Raw genomic sequence first — 13,306 nt, 5'->3', positions numbered from 1 at the left:
TTTTTTAAGCCAAATATCACTTCAATCCTATTAAGTTAGTTCAAGTTAGTTATTCATTTATATGTGCTATTTATGAGAGGGCTAACTTGTTGCAAAATAATAATGATAATAATAATAGCCTCATTAAAATACTATTGTTGCTTCGGTTGTTTTCAGCGTTTTATGTGCATAATCTGTTATTTAGTTTGAAATGTTCGTTGAAATAAGTAGATTTTTCGTTTTTGTTTATTTATTAAGTTAATATAAAACCATATAGTCACATTTTAGAATACAATAGAATAGAATTTTAGAATACAACTAGAAACACTGTCCTGGCCTGCTTCTAAGTTCAGTGGCCTGAAAAAAAAAATTTAAATTAAAAAATTAAAAATAAAAAAATGTAAAATTAAAAAAAAAAAAAAATTTTTTTTTTTTATTTTTTATTTTTATTTTTTTAAATCATCTCGCGGCCCACCCGTGGCTGCTCGCGGCCCACATTTGGGTCGCGACCCCGACTTTGGGAACCACTGATATAAGGTACACTCGTAGGTCAGCTGGAGATACTAGGGGGGTTCCCTCCGGTTGTAAGCCAGCAGGGGAGAGGAATTGTCGGGAGCAAAAGTCTGGATCAACGAGGAATAAAGAGACTCCAGGTACAGGAGACGGTGCAATAATCCCTTGGTCCTTAGACAAAGCAACAGCTATACTCCGGTATGCATTGCAGCATGGATGAATGCTAGCCAGCCTCTGAGTCCTAGAGGCGGGCTCGACGGGGCTCCTCACAGGGTAAATCCCACACGGTAGTGGGGGTAGACGGTTCTCTGCTCCAGCAGCCACAGGACCAAAGCAATATAATCCAGCCGAAAAGGGCTCTGCATTCGTCGGTGTAGGTTATCCAGTGTACATATCCACACGGTTCTCGTCTAGGGCTCCTCGGATGGCGGCACAAGGTTAGGCCGCCCAGCCTGGATAAGCACACTAGCTCGGTACGATGAAACGTTGGTAATGCTGGTCACTGTAGAACGGTAGCCGCACGATACACTATACATAATAGACTATTACTTGATAATAGAATAAGTCGAACTCGACGATACAGCGTTAAACTCTGACACTTTAGCTATCAATTCGCACGCGGTCTCAAGGCTCTATTTAGGGGCAAAACGGGCCCACTTCACAGCACGTTGTATCGTGGTGAAGGCTTCAACTTGTTGGGGTAACTAACTGCTGTATCCACCTGCAACGTATTTATACGTAAGGTGAATAATCTAGTGCCAGCCTTATTTCTGTCTCGTATTACTGCGCAAACCTGGGCATGTTGAGACATGTCTTAGCGGTGACTTTGAACTAGACATTGGGGGTATGGCCGTGGCGCCTAGGGGGTCGCTGTCCAATAGGAGAACGAATATTATGGTCTGGTCTGTACCTAGGTAAAGGGATATTCCGTGTATATGTACAAAGAATATACAAGGGATATCAGACGATATACAAATACTATACAATATATCTCAAGTAATAAATATATATATTCGGTTTAATCTGACCCTTTGTAACATCGTTATTGGCGTTATTCGATTGGCGGCCAATAACGAGTAAACTCGTTTTTGGCGGGGAATGTGTTAACTGATGAATCACACATTTATTAAAAAATATACCATAAATGGATATTTTTCAAATGTGATACTCTTATCAACATGGGAGTTGACATATATGCTTGCATTATCCAAATGTATGTTTATTTAATCAAATAAATAACCAAAATGACAAATATTGTCCAGAAAAACAAAGGTACTGCATTTAGCATACACTGTATATGCTGCTAATAATCATTACATGGCAAAGCCCAATAGGCAACAACAGATGGTTATATTGACCTGCTAAATGTAACATTACTGTAGTGTCCAGCTTTACTCTTTTTAAGGTTCACTAAAACATCCCCATGACACATTGTACAGGTGCATTGGTAAGCAAAATGTTCCATTACTCAAAGATCATTCTCTGGATATGTCACACTTCTAAAGCAAATCAGTCATTGTAAATAAAAATGTGTTCTTAATTTTTTTAATAAAGAAAATGGGCAGGGTAATAGAAGAAAGACATACATATAGCCAATACAATTAACTCTGAATATAAAAATATGAGTATATATATATACAGTATATATCTCAATGTATACATATTATATATACCATGATTAAAAGTAAACCGTATTTACATTGTGCAGTATACACAAGGTACCCTAACTGGCCTGTGGTTAAGAGTCAGACATTCCTCATAATTCTTGAGTTCTTCAGCCATTAGTTCTCCAACTGCTTGTGTGTGTGTGTGTGTATAATCTCCCCCTTCCCCTATTCCTCTCACCCCCCACTCACTCATTGGCTGAGTCACTTACTCCCTTCCTGCATTATTTGTATGTGTGTCTCTCTCTTTTAACATTTTTATTAGGGATGCTCGATATTGGCTTTTTTACCGATACCGATATACCGATATTGTCCAACTCTTAATTTCCGATACCGATATCAACCGATACCGATATATGCAGTTTCCCCCCCCCCCCCCAAAAACTGAATCATTTCAGGTAATTAACATTACATATCTCTTGTCGTGTAATTAACACATTATGCATACTTTGACAATAAATAAAATAATCATTTGTTCTTACTTGCTTGCCTGGGTAAATAAAGGATAAATAAATGTAAAAATATATATATATATATTGAAAACCGATAGCGATATTTTCCGATATCACATTTTTATGCCAATATCGGCCGATAATATCGGACATCCCTAATTTGTATTATTATACTTTTTTACAAATATAAATATACCTGTTATTATCTGGTCAGTGGACTCTGTCTCTCCAGGTTTTCTAAAGTAACTTAGGCTTCTTCTGCAGAAAAGCAGGGAAAAGGCTCTAAGACAGAAGGAGCTAAAAAGGCCAAGCTGCAGAGGAGTTCTCGACAGCAAGAAAAGGTCACTTCCCATTTTCTGGCTGTCTGGCAGAGCAGTGCAGAAACTATACTGTCTAAATGTGACAGGAACTAAGCTCATCACCTGAGAATCTCTGCCACCTGGTGTGTGCGAGTTTGTGTGTGTGTGTGCGCACTGCGCATGTGCGTGTGTCCTGATGCATTTGAATGCCTGGCCCTGTGTGTTAATTGTGATGTTTCTCTGGGGTATATTTGTGTGTGTGAGAGAGCGAGAATATGTCTTTCTCTGCATGCTAGTCTGGCTAACTGTATGTGTGTGTGTGTGTGTGTGTATATTAGTGTCTATATGATCTCTTTTTAAATGAGACCGCCCCGTCTCCTCTCAGCCACGTGGGCACGGCGTCAGGCGGCCTCAGCAGGGTTCAGAGTGCCGGGACGGCCAGTGATGTACCGACGTCCCGCTGAATCCTCTACCAGCTCCGGTTTGATCCGTCCTCCCGTTAAAGATCAAGGGGAAATAATTGCACTGCAGCTTTTTCCTCCAGACATATTGCGCTGCATGTTAATGGAATGCAAATGACACCACCTCAGACACCACGCAGCAGGCTGCACGTGTGTTGATTAAAATGCACATGTTTTTTTTAAGGGGGCTTCTTGAATATAGCGGTGGCATCTTTTTTTTGCTAAGGCACTGACTGTCACTTTTTTATAGCCTTTGCCATGTAAAGCAGGCCCGAGGTATTCAAATATAGTCGTTTCAAATGTAAAATAAGATGGAACTAGAAGCTACCCATCTGGGTTACGTCGGCTACACACACGTACTATGAAGATGTTATTACTGTAGGACGGGGCTATATTTCATTCCTGCCGTGAAGCAAGACACCCTCACTAGAATTTACCTCAACTTTGGAACCGCTGTCGTGGCGGCTGTCACACTGCTCGCTCGCTCGCCACTCGCGAACCACCAGAACGGATCCGTTTATGACACATACCGCTCCACATCCAATTCTACTGTCATGAATGGTCTCTTAAAATCCACACACGTCTTTATTTGACTTGTAAAAGAAAGGTTTGGATTCTCTATCTCCAGGAGGCTGTGCGTTCTGCCCCTAACTTTAGACCAGCCCTCTTGTTTGACCAAATAGCAAACATTACTAAATACTTTTAAACACAACGTTGTCTAGCGAACGCAATCTTGTTGAAACTGAGATTTTACTTGCTGAAAAAATAATGGATTCGGTGCATAAATCACTCGGATTTCTCTATGTATATTACGTATTTCACGTGCGTATTTCCTGATTATAACGAGATGACCGAGGACAGTTGGCCAATAGCGAACATGAAATACCTACAAACATGGTCTGACATCATAATATTCGTCTAATTAGAGGCAGATCCAGGCAAGTTCCATAGAACTGTGTCTGAATTGCCATTCAGAAGCCCGCAGGTCGCAAAAGTCGCTGGTCTGAAACTGTCTCGGCGGGACAGACTGGGGGACGAGTGAGGTCTGAGGGACAGACTGGGGGACGAGTGAGGTCTGAGGGACAGACTGGGGGACGAGTGAGGTCTGAGGGACAGACTGGGGGACGAGTGAGGTCTGAGGGACAGACTGGAGGACGAGTGAGGTCTGAGGGACAGACTGGGGGACGAGAGGTCTGAGGGACAGACTGGGGGACGAGTGAGGTCTGAGGGACAGACTGGAGGGACGAGTGAGGTCTGAGGGACAGACTGGGGGACGAGTGAGGTCTGAGGGACAGACTGGAGGGACGGGGACAACAGGCGAACAAGCTGGAGTTAACCCTTTCATTCACAACCATTTCCGGCAAGCTGCAGAGCAGTACAGTGTCTCTCACCCAAATCGATTTTTAAGCAATCGAGATAACTTTTTCCACCAAATATCTTAGTTACAATTTACATTATATGAACTAAGCAGGTGCAGGTCAAGTATTTAAAGATGGCTATTCGCTGGGGATCTATTATATATTTTTTTCATGCATAGGTATTTCACCTGCTACAATACAAGGCTGCAGAGGCATGTTGTAAAGTGTTGTCAAACAGCTGATACAGGAGTCCAGGTGATGCTCTGTTACCCTCTTGCATTTATGTTTACCCTCATTATTGATTTCAATGGAAATGGGGAGGGGGGGGGGGGGGGGGGAGGGAGAGAGAAAATCTATATTTAAGTGGAGGATAGAAATTGGAGGTAGAATGAATGCCATCGCTTACTGCATTACTAAAATAGCTTTATTTTTGGTCCCGGACGCATTGTCTCTAACCATTACAATTTAGTTGCACAAATTTGAGAAATATGAATCCCAATATTTATTTTAAATGAATCACAGCGTTTGGGTGGAACACTATGATGTAAGCACAACCAGGCATCCAATCATCATCCAGGCCCAGGGTTTTTGCTTTGGTTGAATTAACTCGTTCTTATTGTGATACGCTTGAATTCTGCCCCATCAAATCAACTTGACGTCAATTAAATCTTGAGGGCAGGTGCCAGGTAACGAGTATCTCATAATCTGTGTCCAATACTGTTACCACAACTAGTTAACGCCTGCCTGCATCTGAACGAACGGAATGAATTAATGAAAACAAGGCGGAGCAAGACTTCCCAGTGGCTTTAAAGCATGAATATGGATATTTACACAGTGAGGAGAATTGTTTCTCTATCGTCAGTGCTTCGTATGGTTATTGTTGAATTGGTGTGTGTGTGTGAGTGAGCGGGAACACGCGCACGTTACCGCTGTAGCGCACGTGTGATTACATACTCACATTATGGCTTCAGCCTCGCACGCCGCTGTCGCACACGGAAGGTCGCTCGCTCACTAATTCAACCCACACCCAAATGATCGCCCCCTCAACCTTGAGTGGGCACACCGCTTCACCAAGGTTAATGCTGCACAGGGAAATTGATCTGCGCCTCTCCCCTGACTTATTATCTGTAGAGAGAGAGAGGGAGGGAGGGAGGCGGGAGAGATTCCTGTTGCCCTCCACTCTGTGTGACTGTAGTGGCTCTCATGAATAACGCATGTGAAGCTTGGATGCATGCTCCGTATTTGAGAGCCACCTGTCTGAGCTCTCTGTGCGGTCGGGTGTGGAACGCTCGGTCCCGACGCGACTTGCTTGTTTTTAGAGGCAGTCAGCAGCGTGGACCCCGTTCCCCCACAACCCCCAGTCGGAGAAATATTGATATGGTTTAGTATGATGATACTTCCTGTCATGATATTGTGGTTTGTGTGTGATAACTACTACATTGTGGCCCAAGACAAGTATCGTATTGTGTATTCAATATTTCTCATAATGTAGATGTATTTGTGGCAGCCCACCACAATATGAAACAGACCCACCACAAATGGATCTCCCCAAGGTGATGGAGTAATACATGAGCAGCTGTCTTAATGCGTGTTGTTTACACGGCTCCCTCTGCGGCTCAGTTGTGTTGTCTTACCCTCCCCAGCCTCCTGCCACCACAGACAACCTAAGACCCCGGGGGACGCGCTGCAGTCAAGTAGGGTGGGTGGGGGGGAAATCGTACATAGTAATAATAGGACATAGAACAAAGTGTCCGTGCAGTGTTTATTACAATATTGTGACTGTATTATGGTGATCGTATCGTGTGGGGTCTCTGGTGATTCCCACTCCTACAATCAAGTGAATTTAGTGCGTTTGATATGGCTGTCAATATTAACACGTTAATTTTGGTGGCTAATTTGAAAACCTTAATGCGTAAAAAAAAAAAAAATCTAGGGATGTTCGATATTGGCTTTTTTACTGATATTGTCCAACTTTTAATTTCCGATACCGATATCAACCGATACCGATATATGCGGGGTTAATATCGGACATCTCTAGTTTAATCACGTTAACACTTTTGACCCCAGCTGCCTCCCGTAGCTTCAGAGGCGCAGGCCGCAGCGGGAAATGTCTCCTGACAGATAGACGTTTGTGACTAAACCAAGTTCTGGGGACGTTCTTTCAGGAGTTTTGGAGCGAGGCCAGGATCCAACTAGTGCCTCTCACCTTAGGGCCATTTCATATTTGCTAATGATTCTAGTGCCGTTATCCTTGTCCCACAAAAGAACCGTCCGTCAACAAGCATCTGAGAACAAATGGTTCACAAAATGACAATAGGGTTTTTTATTTTTTTTTTACACAAAAAAAGCACATTTTCCATGAATAAAATTATAAATTAAAATAAACCTAGAAATCGAAAACAAAATATCAAATAAACAAAAACCATCCTCACTCCACAGATAACCCACCCTCAACCCTATCCAGGAGTGCTGCCTCTTATTATTGGCAGGATTAAGTTATTTTACCATTTCAGGTAGGAGATTACGGGGTGCCAAATCTTCTCAAATTCCCCATGTTTAAATGTAATTCTCTATGAACCCTAGTCAGGGTTTAGCCATGCCGTGGCCTGTCTGGCACATGGTGCCCAAACCTGGCTGGACCCTGGCTGAGACACCTGGCCAAAGCCCGCTGGGACTGTTAATCATGTATCATCACGGTTTAGCTTGTGTACCACAGTTGGTGGTGTGCATTTTGAAAGGTTGCCTAGCAACTGGAGAGTTTACAAGAAACTCAATTGAGACGCACACCCAACCATACCGTACCATGCTAGACCATGGCTAGCCCTAACCAGGCTGAACATAGATAATTGTTTATTAAAAAGGATCCCCATTAGCTGATGCCAATGGCACCAGCTAGTCTTCCTGGGGGCGTCTTTCCGCAACGGAGCTCGGTTTCCGGGTTCCTCTGATTGGCCGCGACCCCCACGTGACCCGCGCTAGCACGCCCCCTTATCTGCCGCTGCCGCTCTGCTGTGTGTTGTGTTGCAGCGCGCACCAGAGCGGCAGAGGTCCCTGCCTTCCTCAATTTATACGCATGGAAGTATTGACTACGCCGTAACGAATCATTAAAAAAATATGCCGTTAACTGGAATATGTTGTGCCTTTACACATATGTTGGATTATGTAATTGGTTTGTCATGACAAACTAATAAAATAATCGCGATTTACCCGCTGGCTACAACAACACACAGTGACTGCATGTAGTTGTTGTAGCCACCTCCTCAGAGGCAGGAATACTAAGCTCCCCCTTAAGCTCCAGGAGAGAGGAGAGAGGCTGAAAACCCGCAGTTCTTGCCCGACTGATGGGAGCCGAATCCCCGGATCCGATTTGTCTGATGAATACCCCCAAAACATGGAGGTCCCGAATGCATGGAAGTATTGATTGCGCCGTAACGAATCATTAAAAAAAGATACCGTTAACTGGAATATGTTGTGCCTTTACACATATGTTTGATTATGTAATTGGTTTGTCATGACAAACAAATAAAATATCGCATCGCCGGCTGTCTCTGGCTTGCTCCAGCGGACACCAGAGCTCAGCCAGCGGCGAGAATATGCTGCCGCGAGCGGCATCGCTGAGCTCTGGTGTCCGCTGGAGCAAGCCGGCGATGCGATATTTTATTGGTTTGTCATGACAAACCATATTATGCCATATGTGTAAAGGCACAACATATTCCAGTTAACGGTATATTTTTTTAATGATTCGTTACGGCGTAGTCAATACTTCCATGCGTATAAATTGAGGAAGGCAGCGACCTCTGCCGCTCTGGTGCGCGCTGCAACACAACACACAGAGCGAGGGCGGCAGGCATGGATAAGGGGGCGTGCTAGCGCGGGTCACGTGGGGGTCGCGGCCAATCAGAGGAACCCGGAAACTGAGCTCTGTTGCGGAAAGTATAGACGCTTCCTGGGGTCCGAAGTCCCACATATCAATATATACACATCCAAATATACATACCGGTATACACACCCACACGTGCACATACAGGTGCAGGCCATACATTTGAATATCGTGGAAAAGTCTATATTTCGCTGTATTGATGCAGTAATTTGTGCAAAAGGAGCCCCAACCAAGTACTGAGTACATGAACATACTTTTCAGAAGGCCGACATTTCTATATAATTTATTTTCAAACTTTCTGAGATACTGAATTTTGGGCTTTCATGAGCTGTAAGCCATAATCATCTAAATTAAAACAAATAAAGGCTTGAAATATTTCACTTTGTGTGTAATGAATCTATAATCTGAGAGTTTCGCTTTTTGAATTGAATGACTGAAATAAAAATAACTTTCCCACGATATTCAAATGCATTGAGCTGCACCTGTATATACATGCAGGGGCGTAGCTGGGGGGGGGGGGGAGCTTAGGATGATTCCAAGGGCCCAGCACTGGGGGGGGGGGGCCCAGATTTTTTTTTTTTTTTTTTTTTTTTAACTAGACATCACTCAGGTGTATTTATTGATGCTCTCATTGATACTATGTTTGAAGCGTGTGTGTGTGTGTGCAAGATATATATAGAGAGAGGGGGGGCTTTGGTAGAATATTGCATTGGTCCATTCATTGAAGATTAACGCAATGCGACATCCTTTACTAGGCTCACCCACCAACAGTGCAGGTGCTGAACTGCTGATCCAAATGTATAGGTAGTAACCATATTATGCGTTTATCAATAAATAAATGGCCAAATTTCTTTTTGCTCGCACGCTTACGCACGCTCGCATTCACTGGGGGCCTACAAATACATTCTTTCATGGGGCCCAGAATCTACACCTACGCCCCTGTATACATGTATACACATACACACTAGGGCTGCAACGATTAGTCGACATAATCGACGACGTCGGATCATAAAAACTCGTCGACGCAGAATGTTTGCGTCGATTAGTCATATTTTTTTTTTTTTATTATACTTTTTTTTTGCACTACCTATCTTTGTGAAAGTGGCTTCTCAGCTCTGGTCCAGCTGAAGACAAAGCAGAGGAACAGATTGGACATTGAGCATGACCTCAGAGTTGCTTTGTCTACCATCACCCCAGACTTTGAGACTCTTGTCAGGAGCAAACAACATCCCCAGTTATCCCATTAGTTCCCTGGGATGTTAAGCTAAGAAGTCTGCTATATATTTTTTTAGTTATTTAAACACTTCCACTTTAATTTGTATTATTTAATTTATTTATCTTATGAGTGATTGTTGTATTGTTCAAATACATTTTGATAGAAAGTTGCTTAAGATCCAAATTCAAATGTTTCATGAATCATTATTTTAATTTGCTATGGGATCATCATTTTATGTTAAGTTAACTGTTAAGGCAGAGGGACTGGACAACAGGGTGACATTCACAGGTGTGCAGACTTGAGCATGTGAGGTAAAACATGCATTGGAGAAGGAGCCATGCCCACAGGAAGCGGAGATTGAGGGTGTGACAAAAATAATCGTTAGATTAGTCGACTAATCGAATGACAAAAATAATCGTTAGATTTATGTTTATGTTTACTAATCGAAAAAATAATCGACAGATTAGTCGATTACCAAAATAATCGTTAGTTGCAGCCCTAATACACACACATACCGGTACATAATAGGGCTGCAACTAACAATTATTTTGGTAGTCGACTAATCTGTCGATTATTTCTGTCACACCCTCCATCTCTGCTTCCTGTGGGCGCGGCTAATTTTCAGGGCTCCAGTGCATGTTTTACCTCACATGCTCAAGTCTGCACACCTGTGAATGTCACCCTCCCTCTGCCTTAACATGATCCCATAGCAAATTTAAATCAGGACTCATGAAACATTTGAATTTGGATCGTAATTAAGCTACTTGCTCAATCAAATGTATTTTAATAACAAATACAATAATCAATCATAATGAGGAACACACCATTTACAAATGACAGCATCCATAAAGGAACCCTGTGATTGCATTGCTATAGCAAACTTATAAATCATCAGATATAAGATAGCTAGCACTAACGTTCCCCGTCTCTGCAGTCTTAGCCCAAAAAGTTCAACTCTTTTCAGCTGAGGAAAAAAAAGCAGCCTAGTCTAGACCATGGCGCTATATAGACAGTGGACGTTGGCACTAGCTATCTAACTTACCTAATTAATACTCCAGTCTGCAAAAATACAACACTTGGTGCTAATTCACGGAGCTGTAAACACCGGTAGCCAAGCTCTAGTGTGCTCTAGTAGGCTGTAAGCTTGGCGCTGTTTAACGTTAGCTAACGTTACATAGTAGTTGGTGGACATGCAGCCTCAACAACATATTAACTGAAATAGCGTTCGCTTAGCAAGCATTATCCATGAGACATTCTGTTTTCCAACATGTAAGCTAAAACGTACCCATGATCCGAGTAGCTGTCATCACGGTTCCAGGGTGCTTGCTCGTGCATCACTGCTTTCTTCTTCTTTGTCGTTAGTACACAGAATGCAGTCATGGCAGACAAGCAAAATTATACTGCCCCAGCACTTCCTGTGGTGCATTTGCGCAGTTTTGAATGAACGTTACCGGCTCTCTGTTTACTTTTTATACGACTCATCAACACTCAAATTCCGCGTCGATGAATTTTTATGATCGACATCGTCGATTATGTAGACTAATCGTTGCAGCCCTAATACATATACATACATACACACACTATATACACAATACAACAACCTAACTTATTACAAACATAAAAAAAAAAAAAAAGACATGGAGACGAGGCATTAGCCAGAGTTTAATAGGGGGCACTTCTCTCTTCTTCCAAAATAGAAGACTGAGTTCACAGTAGGAGTTGTTAAAGTGTCCGTGTATTGAACCGAGGCAGAACCTCGAAGCTCTGGATTGTTTATATATAGCAGCCCAGTGCTTTATATCCGTGTCTCCTGAGATGGACCTGTCCCTAGACGGCTCCCAGGCTGCCGTGAAGCATGGGCTCCTCCACAAGGACACCGAGTCGCTCCACAGCAGGGGAGCGGAGGACAAGGAATGAAGGGAGAGGCTGTAGTTGGGGATGGAGGGCAGAGAACACAAAATTCCATCTGTTCTGGGTTGGATGGCTCATTTTTTTTTGCCTGGAGAGAGCAGCTTTGAATCCAATTTGTGCCTCTTGCCAACTGTGTCCCAGAGTCCCTTGTGGGGGGGGGGGGGGTGCACAAAGCAGGCAAATGGCTGGTGAGCTTCACAAGGGGGCCGGGCCTGGCTGAATCAGGAGGATGGAGGTGTACATTTAGAACTGAGCCAGAACTATTAACTGAGTTGGACTCAAAATTCCCTGCTGCACTCCTTTCTTCTCCCTTCTCTCCTCTCCTCTCTCTCTCTCTCTCTCTCTCTCTCTTGCTCTCTCTCACTCTCTCTGTGTGTGTGAACTGACCAGACAAAGGACGAGTGGGTGGCGTGCGTTGTGCTTTCTGACCATCTGGATCAGCTTGGCCAGCAGCACACGTGCAGCTGGGCCTCCCAGCTTTTTAATGAAGCCTGTGAAGCCAGTTGAAGTGAGAGGCTAACACAGTGGATTGATGGCAGCGCCCCTGAGTTTAAATGGTTTATAAATTGTTCACAACCCTGAGTGATCAAAATGGCACCAGGGGGTCGTGTGTGCCTGCCTGCCTGCCTGCCATGCCTCCTTTCTGAGGTGTTTTCCTGACCTGTAGCCATGTATCACACTTCTATGAGATGTTTTCCTGACCTGTAGCCATGTATCACACTTCTATGAGATGTTTTCCTGACCTGTAGCCATGTATCACACCACTCTGAGGTGTCTTCCTGACCTGTAGCCATGTATCGCACTGCTCTGAGGTGTCTTCCTGACCTGTAGCCATGTATCACACTTATCTGAGGTGTATCCTGACCTGTAGCCATATATCACACTGCTCTGCCCACACACCCTTCTGTCTGACTGAAAGATATTCCTCAGAAACCCACGCCGGCTCGTGGCTGGAAGGCTGCTGGTTGCATATCGAATGAGGCTGCAGTGGATGAGAAGCATTGTGTGATGTTGCCTCTCTTCTCTCCCAGGGGCAAAGGGCCACTGAAGAACACATCTGATGTCATCAGTGCCGCCAAGAAAATCGCAGAGGCCGGATCAAGAATGGACAAGCTGGGCCGCACCATCGCTGACCAAGTAAGAGATTGACCCCCCTTTTAGGCTTTGATCTATTCTAGACGGTGTCATTGGCCAGTAGTGCACCACATTCGTCCTCTCCAAATCCATACATCGAACTGTGATGATGGAGAGAGAAATATACAGCACAGATTAAAACCAGTTTTGTGTTTACTGACAACCTGCCATGTAACAATTACAATAGGGGACCTTGTCCTCCCCACACATTTGGCTCATCATCACTATAAAGAAGATGAAGCTCTTCACCTGTGAGACCACAGGTTCTGCATGGACCTGGTCAAGAATTCACATGACATCATTATTTTACCATGGGAGAAATAAAATATGATGGATCTGTTTTCTCTATCAACTAAATGACACCATTATATTCTGGCTCTCTTGTGTCTACAGGAACATTTATTAGCTGGCTCTCTACAGGAACATTATTAGCTGTCTC

General features: G+C 43.5%; 1 protein-coding gene across 1 annotated transcript in view; it reads left to right on the top strand.

The window, feature by feature from the left end:
- Nucleotides 1-13,306, top strand: part of ctnna1 (catenin (cadherin-associated protein), alpha 1) — a 213,982-nt gene that overhangs the window by 178,223 nt on the left and 22,453 nt on the right. The window contains exon 16 of the mRNA XM_084331643.1: nt 12,765-12,870. Within this exon, the coding sequence (XP_084187769.1) occupies nt 12,765-12,870 (106 nt within the window). The remainder of the gene's footprint in view (nt 1-12,764; nt 12,871-13,306) is intronic.

This window comes from Notolepis coatsorum (genome assembly GCF_963971535.1).
Source record: "Notolepis coatsorum genome assembly, chromosome: 16".
Taxonomy (NCBI): domain Eukaryota; kingdom Metazoa; phylum Chordata; class Actinopteri; order Aulopiformes; family Paralepididae; genus Notolepis; species Notolepis coatsorum.
This window is presented reverse-complemented; position numbering and strand designations above follow the sequence as displayed.